Below are 14,905 nucleotides of genomic sequence, written 5' to 3'. Positions count from 1 at the left end.
CACTGGTACATTTGTGTTTAACAGGCAAAACATAGTTAGACTAATGATGCCTTTTTCATTCTAATTGACTGCGGCATTCAACTCACATTGTCGGTGAGCCAATTTAAATCATTTAGTTTGTGGCATTTATAGTCTACCAAGTTGTATTGTAGCAAACATACATTTATTAGGCGCATAGCAACATTTTATTCCTCCTCAGAGAGTCAGCGAATAGAGCGGGTGACTGTACTGCCATGGAAGTGATCCTGAGGAGTTTTTGTCGCTTCTTGTGAAGGATCTCTTCAGTATGCACACCCAGTTTTCTGACCCTGTGCTACTTCTCATTCTTATGCCTCACTTTCACACATTTTCTTGGCGTTTATCAGCCAGTGGCTGCAGGGGCCACAGTTGTAGCAGTCTCTCAAGTCTGCATGCAAATAGGCAGAGGAGAAGGGGAACTGATTGGATTTCTGTTAACCTCCTCTCTATTCATGTCACATGACCCATGAACTCTTGCCTCGCTCTGGCCTGAGTAATACAAGCTTTTAAAACCAGAAAAGTGTACAATGTTTACAGAAACTTTGGTAGTTTTCTTGCTCTGGTTGGTTTGCGTATCCCTGCTGCAACATTTAACTGTGTCAACACAGATATCCCCCTCAGAGGTTTTAGCTGCCTGCTGTAGAATTACTGCTTCCAGACCTTGTTTCTGTAGGTTAGCTGGCGCCTTTTCCACCTCCACAAACAGACGCCTCTTTGTCAAACCGGAGAGACTTAGAAGCCAGTCAGATGAAAATGATCCTTGGAGAGCACATGTTAGTACTCTTGAAATGCCTCAAACACTGCTGACACTCTTAAACAAGTGAACAGTGCTAATGAAGAGGGACAGCTCCACGGGATTTGTCCTCACTGGTTTTCATTTCCAACACTTTTCCACATTCAACAAATGTCTTTTCTGTTTCACATCATCCCGAGCTTTAGAGGAAGAAGAGGTTCAGTCTGGTCAAGGGTACCCCCCCCCCTCCCCTTTTTAAAGTTTAGTTTAGGACAAAAAGGTTCTATTTAGGAATTGTCAGTTTGGAACAATACTATATTGTGTATTTTTTTTTTTACATTGTTGATCTCAGTATCTGGTATAACTATTCAATTTCTATTCAATTTCTATAGTTTGTTGATTGCCTTCTATGTATATCCAGTATCCAAATTTTTAATTAACAAGATTAATCCCAAATTATATTCTTAATATAAACTATATATTTATTGCATATAAAATGTTAATTACCTATATTTATTATATATATATATATATATATATATATATATATATATATATAAATGGTATTTTTTTTTTATTGCATTTAGAAATTATTTATACTTTTCGAGTCTGGCTGCTGGATTGCTGAACATCTCTGGTTTTGAATTTTCTGACAAGCATTTAGAAATTAGACTGAGCAGAAATAAAAATGTACAAGATCAAATTAAGTCAATTTATTATCATTCAACATGATCTTCCTTCTCCTTAATACTTCATATACTTCCAAAGTAAAAAGTAAAACTAATATGTAAAATGTGTGTAAGGCAGTAACTGGTTCTTGGTACATGAAGATGAAGGACAAACCACAACATATTAAGACTGGACCACATTCTGGCACATACAAGGCTATTGTTGAAAATACAATGCATTGCTCATGTGGTCAAGACATCCCTGAGGCTTAAGGTTTTCAGTTTTACATATCCTTACCACAGCAATTGCTTCTCAAGAGACATCCCTCTCAGAATTCATATCTTTCATTGTCATTGGCCTTCTTGCAAGATCAGCTAAAAACGAGACAAAAATGCATTTCCAGGATGAGCCCAACTGTCAATATGATTATTATGGATATGTCATTGTCCCAGAAAAGCTCTGTCTTGAACCCTGCACGACTGCTATTATATGACGATACAATTATAATGGTGGAACCTAATATAATGGTGGAAAATTCATCAATGTCAATTTTTTTTTTCTACTAACCAACAGATCTCATTCCATATTCTAATCCAAATATGTAAATTAAATTTACTGGCTCACTGATTTCAGCATCACCTGCCACAGATATAGGAACAACTGATAGATGACTGAACAATTGATTTAAAAAAAAAAAAAAGCCTATTTTCATGCATGAGTAACATAATCGCTGAATTGTTTCTCATACAGCAGCATCTTCCCCTTCTCAAATTTATATAACCTAAACAAACACCACAAATAGGGGAAAATTGGTTTAGGGAACCACATTCGCAGTTCTTGACCATTTAACCTCTTCTAAGTACATTCCACAGAGTTTACAGAGGAAGAACAACTTTATTATTTTGTCAACCAGAAGCTGAACCTGAAGTGGAGCATCTTTCGGTCTCAGACAACACCCCGCACAGCTTTAAACTGACATGGACAGCACCAGAGGGCATCTTTGATACATTCACTCTCAAAGTCGGGGATTCTAACGGCCTGGGCCAACCTCTCCAGATCAGTGTGTCTGGAGACAAGCGATCAGAAGTGGTGACAGGTCTCAATGAAGATACAGAGTATGAAATCGGGCTCTTTGGGAACATTTTGGGACGAAAATTCCAGCCCCGTTTGGCTGTAGCTCGAACAGGTATTTGGATTTTTAAAAGAAGCTGGTGGAGGAACCACTAACTCTTTTTTTTCTTCTTCTTCTTCTTCTTCATTTTCAATGATTTAATGTTTCTGTCAGCTAGCTTGCTGGTTTGTTCAAATCTACTACCATTAAACATGAAGTCTTTTCATTCATCCTTTACCTTCTTTCCCATTTTTTAACAACATCACTCATTGTTTTCTTTTTCCTTATTGTGTCCACAGAGTAGCTCAAGAGTTTCTCATTAACAACAACGGTTGCATCCAAGTCTTCTCTCACCAGTTTTATTTTCTCTGTCTCTATCTGCTATGTGATTGAGGGTTTTATTTACAAAGCAAGACCAACTATTTTGTGTATTTGTCTTGATTGCGTGCTTGTCTCGGGCAATCTTCCTTTATGTTAGTGAACTTCACTTTCCACTTATGTCTGATGTTTGCATGTCACACTATTGTGCTTCTGTACTGGGGGGCAAGTTAATCTTCTTGCATCTGTCACTCGAGATTCAGCGCTGAGAAATAGCTTTAAGGCCAGGGCCTTTGTCTGCGTGTCCTTTCTCTGTAGTCGCACAGTTGGTCATCCTCATGTCCTGAATGTTTACTTTGATGCATCTATTTGTTGCAGCACAATAAATGAGGTAGTTCAAGAAGTTTCTTGACACCAACTGTATTTTTGTTTCTTTTACAGTCTGAAACTACTTGTTTTTCTGGGGAAAGGTTTTTAACTCCTATTTGTCAAATGTTAGAACACACATTTTTAACAGTATATTTTTATTTGTTTCTTCTCTGTGTGTCATTCTTACGGTCTGGGAACACCCAAGGAGATACGCTTTTCTGATGTGACAGATACTTCGGCCACTGTTCACTGGACTTTGCCCCGTACCCATGTAGACAGCTACCGGGTCACCTATGTGCCCGTTCAGGGTGGTAAGTGACGTGGTCATTTTATCATATATTATTACAAATTAAAACGACGATTACATTTTGATGTGTTTTATTCCTTCAAAAAATCAGTCTAGTATGATAATCTGGTACCCAAGATTTTTTTATTATTATTATAAATGTTGCAAACCTGTAATATTTATATATAAACTAATATATTATTTTTTTCAAACAACAGCATTTATATGAAATAGGTCCATAATAAATGTCTTTATCATTTGATCAATTCAGTGTGTACTTTCTGAATAAAAGTATGAATTTCTTTTGAAAAAAGAACTTTCATACACCAAACGTGTACATATATTAGTACTATTTATAGCACATTTGGATCTTTTCTTTTGGAAATGAAGGCAAAGCCTTCTTCCCTCCAAGTTGGCACACAGTCCATCTTAAGAAAGCGAGACTTTAACCGCGTGGTTTTCTATACATTTGGATAGATGCCTATTGGAAAATCATAGTATTATTTGTACTTCCTCAGTTTATGATTTGTCATAAATTACATCTTATGTAATAAATTGCATAAGTTGCGGAGGAGATTCTCTTAGACTGCCGTCTTGGCATAATAAATTGATTGAATGCAAGAGATGTCCCCCTAAAGTCTCATAGTGTTCTTTTGGCTTCTCTGTGATCAGTGCAGGTTTTTAGATCAGGCCAATCTTCAGTTATGTGAATCTATCAGTGCATATCATAAATCAAACCACACTGTTTTATCCATCAGCACAGCATTCTTGCATATCACCATCCCAATTAATCACAGTGCTGCCCTCTAGTGACAAACGCTAAATCTAATTTATTCCAGTGTTCTGTCTCCCCCTGTAGGCAGCCCTATGACACTGAGAGTAGATGGAGGAGAGTCTCAAGCCATGCTGCCTAATCTGACCCCCGGAGTGACCTACCAGGTCACTGTCATCGCTGTGAAGGGCTTGGAGGAGAGTGAACCAGGATCTGATAGAGTCACGACAGGTACAACTAGAATATTTTCTAGAATATAATCAGTGTTGGGAGTAATGCAAATACAAGGTAATTAGTTAATCTAAAATAATTACTTTTCATCAAAAAATAGTGTTACTTGATCACATTTTTGATTCTGTTATCTCACGACTATTAAATGACCTCTAGTTACATTTTAGTTACTTTTTAGCATGTTATGAATTATACACCTGTCATGAGCGAGATCTGTTATACAATGTATTATCTGATGCAGAAATGTAAGGTGCTGAATGCATGACTTATATATAATGATGAACCAGCAGGACACAGAGACACTCATTTCAGTTTGTTGAGAGGAAAAGATTTTTGAATGTAACAAAAATAAATTAGTAATGTAATTGCTTTTTCACTTATGTAATGAATAAATTAATTTAATTAAAAAATTTCAAAGAAATAATAAGTAATTAGTAGTGCATTACTATTTTTGGGTAACTTACACAACATTGATTATAATGTCCCAAATTGCATCTTCTCATAGTTTATGGAATAGGAGAGCTCTCACCAAAACGCTTATCAGCAAGAGTGAATAGTAATTGAACAATAAATCTAAAAATATTTATTAATTAATCATTTTAATTCATATTATATTATAAAATAATTAAGAACTATTTTTATAGCTAGATTCTGTATTATTCTGTAGATATTCATAGCTAGATTCTGTATTATTCAGTGCAGTAAGTATGGCTTTTTTGCATTCCTGTCTTGCAGAAGCCTAGTAATCGACTCCAAGCTGTCTCTCAGTGATTTTGCTTCTCTTTTGTCTCTCTGTTTGTATCTGTTGGCCCTCAGCCCTGGATAAGCCACGAGGTCTGACAGCAGTCAACATCACTGACACTGAAGCTCTGCTGCTGTGGCAGCCGTCCATTGCTACTGTGGATGGATATGTCATCACTTACAGCGCAGACAGTGGTAACAACTCAGACCGTGCCTAATTATTCTCGAAGGAAGGCTGTTTCACGTGTTACAGACTAAAACAATAAAGCAGTGAGTCTCAGTTGTGCATTTTGTTCTTTTGTCAGTGGCTCCTGTGATGGAACGGGTGTCTGGGAACACTGTGGAGTTTGAGATGAGCTCCCTCACGCCTGCCACCTTATACACCGTTAAAGTTTATGCTGTCAGAGAAGCAGCCAAGAGCGCTGCAACCACCACAGAGTTCACCACAGGTAAGGTGAACACTCACTCACCCTTACGCACAAACAACACAAGACATCTGGATGCCCATACAAGAGAAATATTTATTTACTTGTTTCATTTCATTGACATATTAGACTCGAAAGGTTTTACAGAGGTGATTTTGGATATCTCTTTTTATCACTTCATAAATCGGAAAATACTATTAAAAAAAAAATTTGAGGAATAAAATACTGTATAAAACCTGGCAAATTATATATGAACAATCCCTCTGTAGAAACCTTCAGATTGTAGATAGGAATACATCTTTAAAGATTGGTATGTATATGTATTACTGAAATATATCTGGCTCACTGAAAGATATCTGGCTCAGTGCAGGAGAAAAATATCATTTTGAGAAAATAGTCTTTAAAGATATGTATTGTCATCAAAATCTATATACGCAAACAGATAAAGTGCTATGAAATAAACACTTAAAAGTGTATTTTGGATGTTTTCTTTCCACTAGTCTAAAAAATACTTAATGAAAAGCCCAAAAAAACTTAGTGTTTTTGCCTGGAATGTCTCACCTTAAGAATTCTGAATGCAAGGTTAATAACAGAATACTCTCTGCTGCAGATGTCGATGCCCCTCAGAATCTGGCTGCCAGTAATATTCAAACAGAAAGTGCCATGCTGACGTGGAAGCCACCAAGAGCAGACATCAGTGGGTACATCCTCAGCTTTGAGTCCGCTGATGGCATTGTCAAGGTAAGTGGACCGCCTGAATGAACAACCAAACTTTAAACATCATTTGCAGCCTTAAAACTGAAGCTTGGCCATTTTTCTAGTCTGCAGTGATTATTAAATTCATGGTCCAATGCCGATTCTGTGCTGTTCTGAAATGTTCCTGGTTTTCTTCTCTTGGCTCAGGAGGTTGTTCTTAGCCCCACGGCAACATCTTACAGCATGTCTCAGCTGACTTCCTCCACAGAGTACACAGTCAGACTGCAGGCGATCGCTGGGCCAAAAAGAAGCAGAATCATCTCGACAGTCTTCTCTACCAGTGAGCCAATAACCTGAAAGCACAATTTCATTACATAATCACAAACTCTGAACAAAATAAACTAGCCTCTGGGCAAACTCTTTTCTCTTTCTTTATCACAGTTGGAGTGCTATACAAGCATCCTAAAGACTGCTCGCAGACTCTGTTAAATGGAGAAACAACCTCAGGCCTGTACACTGTTTACCTGCGTGGAGATGAGAGTCAGCCTCTGCAAGTCTACTGTGATATGACCACTGATGGAGGCGGCTGGATTGTGAGTAATTCTTCCTCAAATAGCATGCATGCAGGATAGAAAGATTGGCTGTTCTGGACCTGCAGGGGGTATTTAACATGATAGTTCACATAAAAATGAAAACCAGTATCTGTAAATGCAAGGATACTTTTATATGTTTTTTATAATTATTATTATTATTATTATTATTCAATGTCAGGCTTTACAGGTTTAAATTAAAGTCTCATAATACACAGAGAGTAAAAACACTGGTCATTGTAATAATGTTGTACCTCCATACAGGTTTTTGTGAGACGACAGAGCGGTAAAGTAGAGTTTTTCAGAAACTGGAAGAACTACACTGCAGGCTTCGGTGACCTGAATGATGAATTCTGGTTGGGTATGTTTACATCTGTGCACACATATCAAACTGCTAATATTTCCCTAGGAAGCCCTAAGGTATTATGATATAGAGCAATTTTGAGCATGTTGGTCTACAAATCTCATTCCTTGTGTCTGCAGGTCTCTCTAACCTCCATAAGATCACCTCCTCTGGGCAGTATGAGCTGCGTGTGGACCTCAGAGATAAGGGCGAGTCTGCATATGCGCAGTATGACAAGTTTTCAGTCTCAGAACCACGAAGTCGCTTCAAAGTGCATGTTGGAGGATACACCGGCACTGCAGGTCTGCAAGATCTCTCTCTAGTTCCTCAACATATAGTTGTTATATTGTTTATATATATATATATATATATATATATATATATATATATATATATATATATATATATATATATATATATATATTAGTGCTGTCAAACGATTCATCGCGATTAATCACAAACAAAATAAAAGTTTTGTTTGCATAATATATGTGTGTTCTGTGTATATTTATTATGTATATACAAATACACACACACACATACAGTATATATTTTGAAAATATTTACATGTATTAACATCTATATTTATATTCACATAATTTATATTTTAAAAAATCTGAAATATATACATGCATGTGTGTGTATTTATATACTGTATACATAATAAATATACAAAAAACACATAAAAAAAACACTTAAAAAAAAACTTATATAACACCCACATAAACTGACGATTAATCATTTTACAGCACTTAGTATTTATGTGAATTAATTAATTAAGTAATGAATTACATTTTGTCTAATATATTTTTATACTATCATTCAAATGTTTTGGGTTCGATAAGATAGTTTGATCAAAAATACTGTCAAATGTTGTGAAATATTATTTTGTATGTGAATATATTTTAAAATGTAATTTATTTGTCATTTTTTTTAAACAGTTGTGCTCCTTAAAATTTTTGTTGAAATTTTGATTTTTTTTTTTTCAGATTTCCTTGATAAATAGGAGGTTCAAAGAAACAGTATTTGTTTGAAATAGATTTTTTTTTTACATTTGCTGAATAAAACTAGTAATTTATTTTAAAAAAAATCTTACAGAGCCCAAACGTTTGGAAAGTAGTGTATATGAATTTGTAATAAATTTGGAATGCTCTTTTAAAGGTGACTCAATGACGTATCACCACGGCCGTCCATTCTCGACCTACGATAATGACCACGATATAGCTGTCACCAACTGTGCTCTGTCTTACAAGGGAGCTTTCTGGTATAAAAACTGTCATCGAGTGAATATAATGGGACGATATGGAGACAACAGTCATAGCAAGGTACAAATTTCATATATGCTTTCTCACCTGTCTAATAATACACAGTAGAGACAGATTTAGATTGTTTCAAACTGTTTTATCTCCAGGGTGTAAACTGGTTCCACTGGAAGGGTCATGAGCACTCCATCGAGTTCGCAGAGATGAAGATCAGGCCTGCCAACTTCAGGAATTTTGAGGGAAGGAGAAAGCGATCGTAAACCAATGCGCTCCAGCTCGAACCAAGCAACCCTCGACTGCTGACCATTTGCCCCTCGTTTCTCCTAGATCATCTCATCCCCTTCATCTACCAAAGTCACTGCCAGGAGCCCAGCCTGCTCTTCACACTCTCCCATTCATGGAGAACAAGTACAAAAAAGTTTTGACACACCCCCTCCCCCCATTCAAAGCTACAGTCCATACACAGTTGTGTGTGTACCACTTCTGTGCATGTCAGTCTGACAGTAAACCAATAGACTCATAGTGAAGTGTTTAACATTACACACTGTGCCTGTACATCATAAGCACACCAAAGACAGACACTCCAGTAACACCTATATGATACAATGCCTACGGAGAGGAGATTTTGAGTTTGGCTTGGTGCTTTCCAGTTTTAAAATTAATGATATTATTCTTTCTGTATATCCCATACAGTTACAGTGGGAAGAGTTGAATGTTTGTGTGTGGTATTTTTGCTTCAGAGCCTCTTCCCTAGCTAGGCTGTGAATTAGCCTCAAGAATTATTTATCCTTTAACTTCTCAATTAGGGCGAGACGTTTAATGGCACATGGTAAAACTCAGCATTTAATATGCAGGACTGCAGAAAAATATCTAGTGGGGAGGCTCAGAGTTTTTTCATCTCTTTTGTCAGTCTGTGACAAATCTTAGTACCCATGCTCTCTGTTTTCTCTCTCCCACAAATCATGCATTCATCAGTTCTGAAGTGGCGCATTTCTGGATCCGGTACATACACAGTACTGCTAAGTGTTCATTTATATGCACCTTTCGTCGTGTTTCCTGTGCCCTATAACTATATTGCCATTCAGTCACAGAGCATAAGAATCTTGATTTGTTGATTGTTATCCTCTAAAAAAACATAAATTAATTAAACAAAAGTTAAGGCAGGACCTATGTTCAGTCTTTTGTTTAAGTGATACTGTGTTCGCCTGTTATGAGCTTGTATAATGTTCAAGATTCAGGAAAAGGAAAAGTAATGGCCAGTTGATTGGAATTATTGTAAACATAGCCTCATATGAAATTTCTGTTTGCAAAAAAGAATTAAGAATTAATATACAGAATAAGTCGTCGTGTTTGCCCCTACCCTGCTTTCGACTAAACCACTGACCCTATACAATACCTGTGTAAATTATGTCTCGTTTTGGTATTTGAATATTTTTGTTTGTTTGTTTATTAAATGGGTGTACAACAGGTGTTTATTTGTAACCCCTCTTACAATAAAACAGATTTTGTTTAATAAATCACGTCTGCAGAGTGTGCTTATTTGGACACGCAAAACAAGCCTCATGTAAAAACTTTCACATGTTATTCAAAACCGGAACGCAACAGAGATGCTTTCCTGGTAACATCATGTGTTGCCAGATTGCGCGATGAAAATGCGCATAAATGTATATGCGCCGTTCATACGGGACACGTCCCGGCCAGGATTTTAATATTGCCTAAAACATCCAGGTTTTGGCTGTTTGCAGGTCGATCGTTGTGCGACATTCACGAGAGCTACAGAGCAGAGCAGACGGCTCCTTATGCTTTCGGATCGCTCTCGCACCTACTGTCTTTTTTTGTGAGCAGCGACGCTTCAAGACAAACGAATGAACAAACACGTGCGCATATTTGCGTCGCTTTGATTGATCCCTGTAGATCTCACCTTCTCACGCGCATCCCCAAGATTGGTCGATTATGTATAATACCTGCATGTTATTGGTCAAACTGCTTTGAATGTTTTAGGCAATATTAAAATCCTGGACGGGACGTGATACAAATCATTGCAAAGCAACTTTACAGAAAATTACGTTTTTACAATATTTAGGAGTAGCTTAGTGGTGACTGGCAGAAATGTTCAGAAAAATCAATAAAAGACGTAAACAAACAGACGATTAACGCTTTAAAAATGGGTCAGCAGCTTGTAATTGTTTACATTTGCTGACGTTTAAAATACCTCACGACATGAGACCGATTCAAGACCTCTCAAGAAGGGTAAGCACACAGTTGCCAAGTCCGGTTATTACACGCGACGTTGAGCTTCTTTTTTTGTAAAGTTGTGTGAAAAAATCCTGGGTTGCGGTTTTTTGGGGGCTTATTTTTAAAAATATGGTTGCTTGTTAGGAAAATCTGACAAGCAACTTGTTTCTTTACATTTAAGTTTGCCGTATTCTCCAATGCATTGATTGACACTCTGTCTGCTCACATTTAAAGGCCGATTAGTGCAATAATATGCTGTACATAGCTAAAAAAAAACAAAACAAAAAAATAGGCATATAGTAATATATACAGTACAGCCTACATTTGGTTTGAATCTATTTTGTTAGGCTATAAATATGTGACAGTTCCCCTTTGAAGCTCTTGTTCTTCTCCTTTTCCAACTCTCTAATCCTATTCTGCTCACATGTGATTGGAGATGAGTATTGTTCCCACTTTGATTTTTGTAAAATAACTTCTGTTTTTACTTATTAGATAAAGGTGTAGTTTCAGTTTAATATGATAATAAACCATAACAAAAAAAGGGCTTGTTTTGGGCTTGTTTTTGAAGCTTCGGTTACTTATTTGTCTCGCGAGAGTTGGCAATAGTGGTTGGGCAACTTTGCTAAATAAACGCGTGCGTCTTATACGGGCGAACCTGACATTCAGGTTTTGTAGCTTAGGCTACCTACGTTTGTGGTGCAGTTTTATTTTTTTTTAAATATGCGAAAACGATCGCGAAATAAACTTTTGAAATTCTTTGCTATAGCTGGATTAATAACACTTGTAGTGATCCTCGTTTTTAACAGTACGATACAGCCGTCTCTACCGAAGAAGACTCCAGCACCTAAAGAGCTCTATAACGTGATCTCACCATCAACATACAAATTCATTCTGAACCAGCCAGAACTGTGTGAGAACAGAAGTCCTTTTTTGATTCTTATGATCCCACTGACTCTCAAAGACACAGAGGCGAGGACTGCAATCAGAAGGACATGGGGTCAAGATGGCTTGATTCCTCACGTGACCATTTTGCATTTGTTTGTCATTGGTCAGCCAGCACAAAGTGACCCAGTACTGCAGGAGCACCTTGAGAGGGAGAGCAAAGAATATGGTGACATCATTCAAATGGACTTTGTGGACAGCTACCATAATCTCACCATCAAGACGATGATGATTATGAACTGGATAGCCACTTACTGCCAGGGGGCCTGGTATGCCATGAAGATCGATGCAGATGTCTTTCTCAATGTGCATTACCTGCTGGACTACTTGCATGACCAGAGCGAGTCCTCAAGGAAAGACTACATCACTGGATCAGTTATCTCAGATGCCGTTCCTCACAGGGACAGCTTCGACAAATGGTACATCTCAGAGGATCTTTACCCAGACTCCTGGTATCCTCCATACGTGTCTGGAGCTGCATATGTCTTTTCCATTGACCTGGCTGGAAAAATATCCCTGGCCTCTAGATTTGTGCAACCGATTCCACTCGAAGATGTGTATGTGGGGTTGTGCCTGCACGTCCTGGGTGTAAAACCAGTTTATGCAACAGAATTTCTGGGATTTAGGAATCTTTTTGAGGTGCAAAGACTTAAGTATGAAAGGTGCACTTTTGCCAAGCGCATTATAGTGAATGGCTTTAACCCACAGAATCTTCTCCGCGTTTGGCATGACTTTCAGAAGTCTTATTTTACATGTTGACACAATTGAAATGACTGAAACTGTATCTGAAGTACCTTGAAGCTGCTAAACCTTATGTGTAGTATTTGCTAGTGCCATTGCTTTAACAAAGTTCACATCACTGAGATCCAACACTGTAACATATGCGAGGGAGAACAAAATATTGTTTTACTGAAAGGGCCAAGAACGCTTACAAAAAAGGGGGAATAGACAGCTGCTGAGGTGTGATATGTAGAAAATAATGAAATCTAAATAGATATAGAAAACATCTGTATAGATAGAGAGGAAGGGCATGTGGAAGTGTTAGAGGTTATTTAAAACACTTTCTTAGATAAACAATTTCAAATACCATATTTTAAAATGCTGGCCGTGGTCCACAGACCTCAGGTATTATAAGTGATCCCTCATCCATTGCATAGTGTTTTTTTATTCTGCCTTCTCTTTTATTCGTCCTTTTGTAATTTCTTTCAATTTAGAAATCATACAGTAGCTGCCCTTACAGATATATCAGCAATCCCCCCCCCCCCCCACCCCCCCCCCCCCCCCAAGTATGAACTCTTGACAATAAAAATATTTATTTTGGATGGCAAAAAATACTTGTTTCTTCTGTGTATTACTTTTTGAGATGCTGGTGCGTGATTTAAACAGAAGGGGGCGCAGTTTCACTAAAAATAGCGAGTGGAGGAACGTAGCACTGCTGAGTGGATATTTAGGTTAGTTTGCAGGTGCAGTTTGTGCCTGGAAATCAGCTGCTCAAACAATAATAAACAAAGCATTTAACACATCATGGAAAAGTAAATTCAGGCTGTTTAATTATATTGGATGATAATTAAGAGCTGGATTATGCTTGTTACTGTTAGGATATTGTGTAACAGCAGATTGGCAGAGTTAACTTACAAAGTTGCAGCGAGCTTCCTAGCCACGCAGCGTGATTCTGAGCCGTAGATTTGTCTCGTTCGTAAATAAATTTAGTAAATTTTGAACATAAAAAAGTTACGGACTGCAGCTTTAATGTACAAACAAATTGGCCATATCAAAACATCTTCACAATTTACAGAACAGGTGCATGCAAATACAACAGAAAACGAGAGAACAGAGAGAGGAGAAAAAACTTGAAGGGGGGCTAGGGTTTTTCCTGTAAATCATATACTATAATAACAGAAAACAGATTTATTGCATTTTTCTTTTTCATCAATTTACGGTCTTTTGTATACAAAACAAACTCATTATGAAATACATAAAAGGCTGGTTTAACTTTCAAGTACCTAGATTGGTGTATATACAATTTTCCCATCATAAGGATGATATATTGACCAGAAAATCATCTTTGTTATTGTTCATTACAAGTCCATAGATAATGTCCTTAGGGAAAGCTGTCAAGGTAACGTACCTTTGGATGCAGCCAGTCAAGAATATCAGATAACAGGTCTTGTTATAGGCTGGAAGATTTTATATAACCATCATTTCACACCACACAATACACCACTATGGAATAATAGGTACATTACAGATAGAAAGAAACAAATCATTGTATGACAAAGATTGGATGATGAAAGGTATTTGGTCAGTGTCCCATTTAATGGAGAATAGTGGTATTGTATCATATGAGAGTTTCTGTGTTAAATATTTAAGTTGCAATCGGGCTAAATTTGAATCTGTTATTTAAGCTATCCCTAACTCTATTATTTGTCTAATTAAAGAAACTCTCTTTTATTCTAACTCCGATGACCTTGTGTTTACCTCTGTTAATTGAAGGTTGTGAATTTAAAAGGTCAACTTTCAAACAAAATTATTAGAAATATGTTAAACATCATTTCTTATCCTATCGTAGTCTACAGAAATTCAATTTCTTATAATTTCCAAAAAGATACCATTCATATTCTTAGAACTAAATACATAAAATTTCCTTTATCCCCCAAAATTAAAGAAATTATTATTTTTTTTTTAAATGTAAATGGTATAGCCTATATCCATCTAGTGAGTACTTAAGACTTAGATTTGGATTTGATTCTAATAAATGTATATTCTGTGATGACATTGAAACCACGGATCATCTGGTTTTTTTATTGTAAGTATGTGGATGCTTTATGGTCTGATATTCATGACTGGCTCCTGTTGGTGAAACTGGGATAATTCGTCGGTCTCTTTCTTTGAACGAATCTCTGAGCAAATCAGTGTCTAAACGACTCGGAGCGGCACTGAACAACAACTGGTGAGTGGTGACCAATTTATATGAGCATTAAGACTTTGAAAAATCTAAAATGTATGTTATTAAATTTGTTTACACGGCAAATGGCCACTAAATGAATCTATTTGGTCAAAGATTCAAAAGAATCGAGTCACTGAATCGAAATCCCCACCATTTAGTTCTGAAGCAGCTCACTGCTTTTGAATCACATCAAAATACAAAAGTGGACCTACAGGTG

The 14,905-nt window shown here is 37.0% G+C and overlaps 2 protein-coding genes across 8 annotated transcripts in view; both read left to right on the top strand.

Annotated features, from left to right (window-relative positions):
* LOC109082847 (tenascin-like) overlaps positions 1-10,081 on the top strand; it is a 64,661-nt gene extending 54,580 nt beyond the window's left edge. For all 7 annotated transcript variants that reach the window (XM_042724006.1, XM_042724003.1, XM_042724005.1 and 4 more), the window contains 12 exons: positions 2,334-2,605; positions 3,406-3,529; positions 4,364-4,507; positions 5,324-5,443; positions 5,554-5,697; positions 6,284-6,414; positions 6,577-6,709; positions 6,811-6,962; positions 7,224-7,320; positions 7,443-7,604; positions 8,464-8,627; positions 8,714-10,081. In XM_042724006.1, coding sequence (XP_042579940.1) covers positions 2,334-2,605; positions 3,406-3,529; positions 4,364-4,507; positions 5,324-5,443; positions 5,554-5,697; positions 6,284-6,414; positions 6,577-6,709; positions 6,811-6,962; positions 7,224-7,320; positions 7,443-7,604; positions 8,464-8,627; positions 8,714-8,824 — 1,754 coding nt within the window. In that variant the 3' untranslated portion in view covers positions 8,825-10,081. The remainder of the gene's footprint in view (positions 1-2,333; positions 2,606-3,405; positions 3,530-4,363; positions 4,508-5,323; positions 5,444-5,553; positions 5,698-6,283; positions 6,415-6,576; positions 6,710-6,810; positions 6,963-7,223; positions 7,321-7,442; positions 7,605-8,463; positions 8,628-8,713) is intronic.
* Positions 10,082-11,101: 1,020 nt separating this feature from the next.
* On the top strand, positions 11,102-13,001 carry b3galt8 (beta-1,3-galactosyltransferase 8). Its single transcript, XM_042724001.1, has one exon. It carries the CDS (start codon positions 11,520-11,522, stop codon positions 12,498-12,500), a length of 981 nt encoding a protein of 326 aa, XP_042579935.1. The 5' UTR covers positions 11,102-11,519; the 3' UTR covers positions 12,501-13,001.
* Positions 13,002-14,905: the final 1,904 nt, after the last annotated feature.

The sequence above is a fragment of the Cyprinus carpio genome, chromosome B5 (assembly GCF_018340385.1).
Source record: "Cyprinus carpio isolate SPL01 chromosome B5, ASM1834038v1, whole genome shotgun sequence".
Classification (NCBI taxonomy): domain Eukaryota; kingdom Metazoa; phylum Chordata; class Actinopteri; order Cypriniformes; family Cyprinidae; genus Cyprinus; species Cyprinus carpio.
This window is presented reverse-complemented; position numbering and strand designations above follow the sequence as displayed.